The sequence below is a fragment of the Conger conger genome, chromosome 8, assembly GCF_963514075.1.
Source record: "Conger conger chromosome 8, fConCon1.1, whole genome shotgun sequence".
NCBI classification, from domain to species: domain Eukaryota; kingdom Metazoa; phylum Chordata; class Actinopteri; order Anguilliformes; family Congridae; genus Conger; species Conger conger.
The window spans coordinates 18,529,329-18,541,523 of record NC_083767.1 but is presented as its reverse complement, the minus strand read 5'-3'; the positions used below and the strand labels follow the sequence as shown (position 1 = coordinate 18,541,523).

The following is a 12,195-nucleotide window of genomic DNA, read 5'->3' as shown; positions in this document are numbered from 1 at the left end:
TGAATAAAGTGCTCACTGAGTGTATATCTAGAGTGGTGTACACACATCTACCACCAGTAATGCTAATGGTAACTAATTCTTGACAAAGGGCATACATTTTGATAGCTTTGGACATTGTGAACAAGCTTGGACAATAATGGCTTTTGAGTTCTTACTTAACATTGATAAAAGAGCAGAGGATGAAATTATAGTTTACATAAGATAGTGATATAAAAGCTCCTGGACAAAAGAAACAGTGTGGTGGACACACATTACCTGTGTGGATGAAAGCCTTTTAGTGGGTTTTAAGCATCGCTTCAATACAAGCTTGTGGCTGAGAAGTAGCAGCCATGGCAGTGAGGATCCAGACAGACAGCGAAGCCCCCACTTTAAACTCTCAAGCAACTGCACCCCCCCCCCCCCCCCCCAACCCACTCGCCATCTAGCACCGCCGAGTCAAAAGGAAGCTCGTTCTCAAGGTCAACCTTTCTCCTCAGTTTAACCTTTGACCTGCGAGGGGGGAGCGCAGGGGGGCGAAGGAGGGGCAGGTGGATAGGGGCGTGGAGGCAGTGGGGGGGTCACAGGGGGGTCCTCATTCCTCCCACCCCAGCTGTCAACCACCTTCCCCGCCGCCGCCCCCCCCTCCCCCCCTTTCCTCTCCTAGACTTGTTGTGCTATTGATCTGGCAGGAGCGGCCCCGGGATAATTAGCCAGGAATTAGAACCTCTATCACAGCCAGGAGACCGGGCTAGCGGCCTGATTTATCACCTGCATAATTCGCCACGATTGAAAGGGAAATTAAAATGAACTCTGCTTGACAACTGTGCGCTGTTTTATGGGCTCTCCTGTGAAGTCAAAAAGACAAATTAATAGCCTCGTGTTGCTTAATAGTCTTTAGCCTCACTGAGGGAGTTGCGAGCCTATCTGTGGCAGCTCACTTAGACGGGTGGAGAGAGGAGGGGAGAGACAGAATGAGAGGGAGGGATGGGGAGAGAGAGGGAGATACAGAGGAGGCGGAGTGACTGTTTGCTTCAACGCTTTTTTCGTTTCGGCCTTCGATATCTAGTCTTGAAAAGTGAACTTGAGGTTTTAGCCTCAGCATATTTTTGTTTTGATTTGGATGAGGACAGTGTAATGCGGTGCATGGGGAAGACAGCACGGCATATGCTTGTGTGTATGTGTGTGTGTGTGTGTGTCTGTGTGTGTATGTTTAAACATAAATCTATTGTTGGACTGAAGTCTCCGGTTTTTAAGACGTTCATTTTAGGACACTAATATTATCCAACCAGCATCAGTAGCTTCAGTACTAGCAACAATAACAATAGCAGTATTAGTGAGAGGAGAAATAATAATATATCATTGTCAGTTTTCATTTTTCAGTTTTAAGAAAGTAGTATTTCTTTAAGATGTACAGTATGAAAAGGATAACAACACCAGCATCCCACTTGGCAGGTCAAGTTCACTGTCAATCCCCAGCGAGACTGAGCTTGTGAGAGACCCTCGACAGGCCCATGGGCCCGGAGGTGGGGAAGTGAGGGGGGGTTGGCTCAGGTGAGCCTGTCAGCTGTGTGAAGTGGCTGTCAGTCGAGGCCAGCGATTCAATAATCCTTCAGAAGGGCGGGGTGTGTGTGTGTGTATATGTGTCTTCTGCTGCCGTAGCCCATCCACTTCAAGGTTCCACATGTTCTTTGTTTAGATTTTTGTATTTGTTATTTAGCTGATGCTTTTATCCAAAGTGACTTACAGTTGATTAGATTAAGCACCAACTAATTAGACCACCAACCTTCCGAGTCCAAGACATGTACCTTAGTCGCTAGACTACAGGCAGCCCCAAGTCTACGTGTTCTGAAATGCTCTTCTGCATACCACTGTTGGAACACATGGTGATTTGAGTTACTGTTGCCTTCCTGTCAGCTTTTAACTAGTTCGGCCATTCTCCTCTGACCTAAGCCATTTTCAATCACAGAAATGCCGCTCACTGGATGTGTTTGATTTTCACACCATTCTGTATAAACTCTAAGGACGGTAGTGTGTGAAAATCTCAGGAGATCAGCAGTTTCTGAGATACTCAAACCACCCAGTCTGGCAGAAACAATCATCCCACAGTCAAAGTCACTTTGATCACATTTCTTCCCCATTGTGATGTTTGGTCTGAACCGATTGACCATGTCTGCATGTGTTTTGAGTTGCTGCAACATGATTGTATATTGGCTGATTGCTTACTGTATTTGCATTACCAAACTGGTGTACAGGTCTACCTCATAAAGTGGTGTGTGTGCTTTTATGTGTGTGTGTGTGTGTGTGTGTGTGTGTGTGTGTGTACCTGTGTGTGCATGTGACATTTGTGTGTGTGTTTGTGTGAGTGTGTGCATATACTGTAGGTGCGTATATGTGTGTGCATGCATGTTTGCGTGTGTGTGTGTGTGTGTGTGTGCGTTTGTGGGTATGTGTATGTGTATGTGGGTGTGTGTGTGTACATGTGTGTATGTGCGTGTGTGTGCATGCATGTACACATATGTGTGTGTGTGTGTATGTGTGTGTGCGTGTGTGTATGTGTGTGTATGTGTGTGTGTGTGTGTATATGTGTGTGTGCGTGTTATCCTCCATGTGAGGTGTGAAGCCAAACTCCCCCGGCTCCAGGTTAATGCAGCCTCCCTGACCCTGGCTTTACTGTGCTCACTGGGAGATGAGCTCGCAATTACGGATTGACACTGAGGTTCTCTCCAAAAATCTCTAACCCCCCACCACCCAACTCTTACTGCGACCCTCCCCAGTTTCACACTGTGGGTACTCAAACAAACACCTTCACTGTCCAAAAAGCAACATTGTGCTCCACTTGTAGAGGGAAGATGGGCTGGTAATTAGGGTGCCAGAAATAAGAGGCAGAGTTTGAGCTCCTATTGTGAGAAATTGAATGTGTACAGACAATGTCATCCTTGATATGCCAGCCTTGATTGCACTGGTAAATAGAGCCAAACACTTTTTCGCTGTAACTCTGTACTGTCATCCCCAGAACCCAGATACACTCAGTGAGCATTTCGACTTAATTGCTGTAGCCTATCCACTTAGAGGTTTGACGCATTGTATGTTCAGAGATGTTCTTCTGCATACCACTGTTGTAATGTGTGGTTTTGTAATGTGGTGCATTACTGTCACCTTTCTGTCAGCTTTGGTCAGTCTGGCCATTCTCCTCTGACCTCTCTCATTAACAGGGCGTTTCAGAACTGCTTTTCACTGGATGTTTTTTGTTTTTCGCACCATTCTCTGCAAACTCTGCAAACTCTATTTTATGAGACTGTTGTGCGTGAAAATCCCAGGAGATCAGCAGTTTCTGAGATACTGAAACCACCCTGTCTGGAACCAAAAATAATTCCATGGTCAAAATCACTTAGATCACATTTCTTTCCCATTCTGACATTTGGTCTGAAAAACAGCTAAACCTCTTGACCATGTCTGCATGCTTTTATACATTTAGCTGCAGCCACATGGATGATTCGATATTTGCAATAACATGCTGGCATACAGGACTACCTAATCAAGTGCTCAGTGAGTGTTAAACAGAAACACCACAATACTTCCAGCATACATAAGATGTACCAAGCAGACGCTAGATGATAACTGAGGTGCACTCGGGAAGCTTAGCAAAGCAGCACACTCAGAGCCATGGGTACAAGCAGCTTACCAGGAGGGGGAGTAGTCGCAATGGCGGGGAGGGACAGGGCTGGGGGGGGTAAGGGGCAGGCTGCGGACAGAGAAGAGCCGGAAGGGAGTAGGGTAGCGAGGCATCCCCTTACCTCCTGGGGCTCGCCGGGCTCAGGGGTGGGGTAGTGGTCAGGGAACAGGTGTCTCTCAAACTGTAGGTCCAGTACCTCTAACTGCTGCGGCGTGAACAGGTCCCCTCTCAGCTGCTTCCTCAGGAAGTCCCGCCCCGGGTGCGAGTGCCCATTGGCCAGCGGCGAGTCCTGCAGGGCTGCAACACGGGAGAGATGGTGAGTGTGGGAGACAGAGGGCGTGAGACATAGAGAGAGAGAGAGAGAGAGAGAGAGAGAGAGAGAGAGAGAGAGAGCATGATACATAAAGAGACAGTGAGAGAGCGTGATAAATAGAGAGAGAAACAGAGACAGAGAGCATGAGACATAGAGAGAGAGAAAGCATGAGATATAGAGATAGATAGAGAGACTTTTTCTTTATTCAATATAACATTAAATAAAAACAACCGACATATAAAACATATTATCACATAAATACCACCCAGCCAAACATCCCCAAAGCATCACAAAGCAAAAATAAATAAATAGTCCTAATAATAGAAAAAAACAGTCATTCCATACTCAACACAAAACCATTCTCCTTTGCACACTTCCACCAGGTTTCAGATCATAAAAAGATCAAACTCCACCTTTAGCTGAAGAATAATCAGCGCACTAAGCATTGCCACTGAGTCCTGAGATACTCACTGCTCCATCCCTGCTCTATAGCTCTTGAATATTACCAGATTTACATGACCAAAAATCAAAGAGAGAGTGAGAGAGACAGAGAGAGAAAATGGCTAAAACAGTAAGGACAAGGAGAGACAGCGCATGGTGGTATGACAGGAAAGTGAAGGAGTGAGAAGGAAGGTGAGGACAGGACTACAACAGGAGAGAGAGAGGACAAATAAAGAAAGAATGCCGCACAGGAGTGAAAGAGAGAGAAAGAGGAAAAATACAGCAGTAGGAACAGCTGCAGTAGGAGAGAGAGAGAGAGAGAGAGAGAGAGAGAGCTGGAAGGAGAATGAGACTATAAAGTAGGAGACAGAATGTTTTCCCGCAATAACTGCACACTCAGGACTACTTCATATTTTTGCAGAAACGCAGTCATTATGTGATTACATTTCGATGAAGCGTTCATTTTCTACGAGTTATTTGAGAAAAGCCTCAATTGGAAGGCACTTTATCTCGAGCCAGTGTTTTCATTTGTGTAAAACTTGAGTAGCGCACAGAGACCGGGCCTGGCCGTCCTCACTCCCAGCGCGCCACAAAAATTCTCTAAAGGCGCCCGCTTCTTTTTTTGTCTTCAAATGTTATTATTGCATTATCTGCTTTTTATTTCGGCCCTGCAATCGTAAGAACCCCAGAGCAGCAGGAGCAGATAAATAAAAAGAAAGAGAGAGAGAAAAAAGAGGGAACAGAACTGAGAATTCGTCCCCGACGTCGAGTCAATTCGGCGCCGCAAAATACTCCGGAGAGGTCATTTCGGTCCCCCGAGCTCCAGCCAAGTGATGGCGTCGAGCCGCAGATGAGACAGAGAGGCGAAATGAAAGAGAAATCAGAAGGGATCCAAAAATACTTTCATTTTGGCCGCAGACACAGTTACAATACAGTTTAGCCAGGCTTTGGGCCTGGTGTCCATTATAGAAGACGGAGACAGAGAGTGACATACCGAGAATCCATTCCCTGCCCTACAGTCTCTTGTGAAAAGAATATATTTCTTCTAATTACACACACACACACACACACACACACAAACACGCAAGCACACATACACATGCTAACACGTGAATGCACGCACAGCCCGTATATAAACATTCTCACACGCGCGCAGGGTGAGTTTATGTGATCTCCCACCTCTATTGATTGGCCAATTTCAAAAGGCCCAGCATTGTGAAATGAAGCCCGTATGAACAGCCTGGTTTAACTGGTTGAACCCATCATGGCCCAGTTAATCCCAGTGTCCACTCCGGCTGATAGAATTCAATTGATCAATCATGTCTCGCTGATGGCACCATTTCAGCCGGCTTATTGCTTTCTTCATCTCAGAAAGCCCTGACCTCGCTCGCCGCTCCTGCCATTGCCCCGCCAGCCCTGGAGGCAGCTACCTGCACACGCTTCACGCGTCCGCGAGTGTCTGAGTGTGTCTGAGAGTCTCTGAGAGTGTATGAGAGTGTCACAGAGCGTATGAGAGTGTTTGAGCGTGCCTGAGAGTGTCTGAGCATGTCTGAGAATGTCTGAGAATGTTTGAGTGTGTCTGAATGTGTCTGAGTGTGTCTGAGAGTGTCTGAGAGTGGCTGAGTGTGTCTGAGAGTGTCACAGTGTGTATGATAGTGTCTGAGTGTGTCTGAGAGTCTCTAAGAGTGTCTGAGAGTGTCACAGAGAGTATGAGAGTGTCTGAGTGTGTCTGAAAGTGTCTGAGAGTGAGTGTGTCTGAGAGTGTCTGAGCATTTCTGAGTGTCTGAGAGTGTCTGAGCATGTCTGAGCATGTCTGAGAATGTCTGAGAATGTCTGAGTGTGTCTGAACGTGTCTGAGATTGTCTGAGAGTGTCTGAGAGTGACTGAGAGTGCCTGAGTGTGTCTGAGAATGTCTGAGGGTATCCAAGAGTGTCTGAGCATGTCTGAGAGTGTCTGAGTGTGGCTGAGAGTGTCGCAGAGTGTCTGAGAGTGGCTGAGAGTGTCTGAGCATGTCTGAACATGTCTGAGTGTGTCTCAGAGTGTTTGAGCATGTCTGTGTTTGTCTCAGAGTGTCTCAGAGTGTCTAAGAGTGTCTGAGAGTCTGAGCGTGTCTGAAAGTGTTTGAGTGTGTTATTGAGTATTGCTAGCATTATGCTGTGTGTATTGCTAATTTTGTAAATTGAAAACTTTCAGGGTATCTACGTATATTTGTGTACGTTTGTGTGGTTGTGCATGTGTGCATGTGTCTGTCCGTCTGTGTGCAGGTGTGGTCATATAATGGCATACACAAGGATAATTGTATATATCTGTAAATTATACAATCACCAAAAAATCCTCAAGCGAAGCCAAATTATTGATTACAAAACAATGCCAATTTAAAAAGTAAGAGACTCTCTGGTGTATCCACCATCATGTTTAAATGAGCAAAGAAGGCTATAGTATAAAAAATCAACCCAGATACAGGTATCATATATGCCAAAAAACATGGGTAATAATTTTCTCTGAGTTATTGTATTAGTATAGTGAGTTAGTGAGTGAGTAAGAGAGAGATAGAGAGAGAGTGAGAGAGAAAGAGATTCCTTGGAGACAGACGGAATAGCAGTCTTTCAACACATACACAGAGCTTCCCTCATGGCATAGAACAATAGATAACATACCAATTACATCAGGGCCAACAGCATAAACTGATCCTGCTGATTAATCAATGTATGTCCCTCCCCAAAGAGGGAGTCAGTCTCGCTGCTACAAGCTGCAAATACAATAATGTATACATGTGAACTGGGGACCAACAGTGTAATTAAAGCCTATAGACACATTATGCCGTGGAAACTCGTTTTAATGTTCTACACATAATAATCTTTTCTATCTACTCATCTGTACAGTAATTAGCCCCTTGGTGAACTGTGACCCTGATCCCTTTGAACTCTGCCCCCTGACTCTGTGAGTCTGAGCCCCATCTCTCTCTGCTATGGATGTCACAGTGTGTCTGTGTTTCTAAATCCTCATTGTCCAATAGGTACTCATCAGTTAAAAAGTTGATTTAACTGAAATTTTTGCTGTGCATGTTGCATGTTTAAAACATGCTCTACCCCGCTTTCTCGTTTAAAAAAAATTTCAAATGCTTTTGCAAAGTGAGCTTTGTCATGTATTGTCATGTTTGAATTTGAGAAAGTGCTTCTAGGTCCTCACTGGACTGCACTCTGCAGTCTCAGTCCAAAACTGTTAAGCATCAATAGCATCCAGTTGCCAGCAGTACTGGAACAGCCTGCTGCACCTGATCCTACTCTAAAAAGTAATGATATTAATGCATAACTCATCCACAGAGCAGGAGCCACAGCTGATTCTGTCATACTTTGAGCAGTACTGTCAGACTAGTGCCCGGACAAGAGAGCTGGCAAAGGCAAAACTACTTTCTTCCAGAAGAAGAAGAAGAAGAAATAAAAATGAAAAAAATTGCTTTGCTTTGTAAACCAACATCCTGAACATTGGTAGAGTCTAGTTCTGCAGTCATGCAAGGTGAATATCAATGTATCTAATGAAACAGCACGAAGGAATAGCTGTATTACACAATATAACCAGATTCAACCCACGTTGAAAAGTACAGACATTATTCAGCTGTTTTTTTCTTCATGGAAGTTCTGTCATTTCTTAAAAAATAGTCAAGTTATAGGGTTAAACCCAAACTGAAACATCTGACCTGGAATTTAGTGGAATAATGATACACAGCAACTATCCAAATAATTAATGGACAATTTGGTCACCTATTAACTGGTACAAATTGACACAAACCTTCATAAGGGACTTGAAGACCAACCAGCCCTAACAAGTCACTCAAAGATACACATACCTCATTTGAATAATAAATGTATCTGGATGAAAAAGCAGGCATCCCAAGCTAGTTTCTGTGGGTTAACGTAAAACATATAATCTGTCTGTATAAGAGACCAAATAGATCACAGAAAACCCAATGTAAAAACAAAATTGCACTATCCTGAATCTCAACTATAAGCATGTCCTCATAAGTAGTTCCATAAGTCTGTCTCTCCGTTGCATCCTCACACTCCAAGTCTGAACTGTAACAGTGAACTGAGTCATGCACATCCAAGCAAACTGATGGTTATAACTCACAGTGGCAATCTGATTGTGACAGCAAGTGTTGCATCTGTACAGCAAACGTGCGTGTGAATGTCTGCGTGTGTGTGGATGCGCACGTGTGCACGCGCTTGCGTGTGTACATTAAACGTTAGTGTGCGTTTCATGGCCCCTGTGAGGGTGTGAAATGTGATCTGAGACAGAACAGGCTGCCCAGTCAGCCATGGCAGACCGAAAGAGAGGGAGGGGGGCACAAACAACCTGCACTCACTCCAGAGCTGCCGCTGAATTTACCCTGGGACTACTCACGTATGGCCACATTAACACGTACATGCTGTAACTCACACATTAACACACGTTTACACGGACGCACACACGGTCACACATACACAGACGCAGGCATGCACACGTACTCACACGAGCATGCACGCACACTTTCATTCACAGATTAAAACACTGACAAATACACACTTTCATTTGCACATTAAAATGCTCAAACACATATGGGAATTAATATGCACCCAGAAGGGCAAACATTCAATCAAGATCACACACACACGGACACACATCACACGCATGCGCATTTTGATAATTTTATTCACATCCACAAACCAAAGTAACATCAAAGGACATAAAGACTAGAGATACGTAGGGGCGACATGGCTCAGGCAGTAAGAGCAGTCGTCTGGCAGTCGGAGGGTTGCCGGTTCGATCCCCCACCCGGGCTGTGTCGAAGTGTCCCTGAGCAAGACACCTAACCCCCAAATGCTCCTGACGAGCTGGTCGGGGCCTTGCATGGCAGCCAATCGCCGTCGGTGTGTGAATGGAGAAGCATCAATTGTACAGCGCTTTGGATAAAGGCGCTATTTAAATGCCTGCCATTTACCATTTTACCATTTAGATACGCAGTACAGAGTAATGTCATGGACAATTGCAAGTACATTAGGAGTACAAGTAGAAGCGCCACGTCCAAATATGGCGGCCACCTATGATTGCTGACACAAAGCAATCTTGAGAGCTGCTTTGCCCGCAATTCTGACATAGCTTCAAACCTTCTGGGCCTTCTCCTCTGACCTCCCTCATTAACAGCACATTTTTGCCCGCAGAACAGCTGCTCACTGGATGTTTTTGGTTTTTTGCATCATTCTCTGCAAACTCTAGAGACTGTTGCATGTGAAACTCCCAGGGGATCAACAGTTTCTGAGATACTCGAACCACCCTGTCGGGCACCAACAATCATTCCACGGTCAAAGCCATATGGATCACATTTTTTCCCCATGCTGATGGTTAATGTGAACATTAACTGAAGCTCCTGACATGTATCTGCATGATTTTATGCATTGGACTGCTGCTACATGATTCACCGATTAGATACATTCACTCACACATTAGCACGCTCATATACATACACACTGTGGGCCAAACGTATTTGACCGTAAATCATTCGGAAATGCATTTACACAAATAATGTGGGATTTATCAAAGTTTTCGGATGTCAGTTTTTTAGATGGATCCGAAAAGACTTCACGAGTGCTCTCAGCTGTTCGTATTGTTTACGTAGATGGAAGCTCACGGCACTAAATCTGGTTTTGTGCTTTTATTATTCCATTAATTTATATTTGATTTAGAGTAGCTAAATTATTTTAATAAGCCAATTGAACATTATAATTATTCAAATCAGATAAAAAAGCAACTGGATTAATCATTAAAAGGGGTCATGTTTCATTTGGGTAATCCTGATGAATAATGCATAATTGGAGTTGACTGTAAATTTCACAAAACAAGTAAACAAAGTTTGCGCTAAATAGGGCGTGTAAGTCACAGCTTAGACCTTCGTTGCTATGGCTGACCTCTCTTTATATTACATTTACATATACTGCTTTATTAGAAGTCAAAGACAGAGCCGATTTCTGTGGTTAGGCTTACGAGTCGGTTTTGACCAAAGACCGGATAAAAATGGTTCCAAATGCCCAGGCAGCTCATTCTGAGTTTGTGCAACACACTGGAGCCAGAACTCATAAAATCCACATGCCAATTCCAATGATAAAAAAAAAATCTGATCATGTATTGGCTTTTTAAAGCAAACTTAATTTAATTAATTATCTATTTAAAAGATTAAATAGATAATGATATTTAAGAAAAATGACAGCGCACAATTCTTAGTAATATAGCTTTTTTTGTAAAGATTTTTAAACTTAATGCCCCACTAACTAACTACTAACTAACTATACTTTCAAATTGAGTAAAATATGAATGCATTAACATGACACTGTTTATTCAGGTTTATTATACATTTATAAAGCCTTTATACAACATTCACACCAGCCCAGAACATAACCAAAGTAGTAAATTTCATGTTTCTACATTTGTATGCAAATGTCATGCAATCAACTCTAAAGTCATATAGAATATAAAAATGTACTACACCATTTTTATACTAATATGTGATACATTTCATTTTTAATTAATAAAATTTTTGCTTATCAATCTACACTCAATAACCCATAATGTCAAAGTGAAAACATGTTTTTATACATTTTTGCAAATCTATTAAAAATCCAAAGCTGAAATCTCATTTATATAAGTATTCAGACCCTTAATTCAATACTTTGGAGAAGCCCATTTGGCAGCAATTACAGCTTCGGGGCTTCTTGGGTAAGTCTCTACAAGTTTTGCACACCTGGATTTGGGCAGATTACAGCATTCTTCCTGGCAGATCCTCTCAAGGTCCATCAGATTGGATGGGAAGCTTCTGTGAATGGCCATCTTCAGGTCTCTCCACAGATGTTCTATGAGGTTTAAGTCTGGGCTTTGGCTAGGTCACTCAGATACTTGTCCAAAGCCACTCCAGTGTTGTTGTGGCTATATGCTTCAGGTCATTTTCGTGCTGAAAGCTGAACCGTCACCCTGTCTGAGAACAGGTTTTCTTCAAGGATCTCTCTGCATTTGGCTGCATTCTTCCTTCCCTCAATCTCCCTGTCCCTGCTGCACCCCCATAGCATCACCATAGGGATGGTATTAGGCAGGTGATGAGCAGTGCCTGGTGTTCCCCAGACATGGTGCTTCTGCCCATATAGTTCAATTTTTATCTCATCAGACCAATATTTTTCCTCATGCTCTCAGAGTCCTTTAAATGCCATTTGGCACTTCAAACAGTCTATCATATGGCTAACCACTCTACCATAAAGACCTGATTGAAAAAGTGCTGCTGAGAGGGTCATCCTACTGGCAGGTTATCCCATCTCTGCAGAGGACTTCTGAAGCTCTATTAGAGTGACCGTTGGGTTCTTGGTAACCTCCCTGACCAATGCCTTTCTTGCCCAGTTTCTCAGCTTGGCAAGACGGCCAACTCAACCCTTGTGGTTCCAAACTTTTTCTATTTCACAATTATTGAGACCACTGTGCTCATGGGAACACTTAAAGCTTTAGAAATGGCTTGATACCCTTGCCCTGATCTATGCTGTGCCACAATTTTATTGGTCTAGAGAGAAGTCTTTGGACTTTATAGCTTGGCTTTTGTCCTGGCATACAGTGTGAATTGTGGGACCTTATACACAGGTGTGTGCCTTTCTAAACCATGTCCAACCAATTAAATTTGCCACAGGTGGACTCCAATCAAGTTCTACATCAAGATAATTAAAGCAAACAGCATGCACCTGACCACAATTTGTGCCACAGGAAAGGACTTTAAATACTT

General features: G+C 43.6%; 1 protein-coding gene across 5 annotated transcripts in view; it reads right to left on the bottom strand.

The window, feature by feature from the left end:
• LOC133134988 (paired box protein Pax-5-like) overlaps positions 1 to 12,195 on the bottom strand; it is a 71,415-nt gene that overhangs the window by 27,357 nt on the left and 31,863 nt on the right. For 4 of the 5 annotated variants that reach the window (XM_061251692.1, XM_061251689.1, XM_061251693.1 and 1 more), the window contains exon 6: positions 3,774 to 3,949. In XM_061251692.1, the coding sequence (XP_061107676.1) occupies positions 3,774 to 3,949 (176 nt within the window). The remainder of the gene's footprint in view (positions 1 to 3,773; positions 3,950 to 12,195) is intronic. The other variant, XM_061251691.1, reaches the window with a different exon arrangement.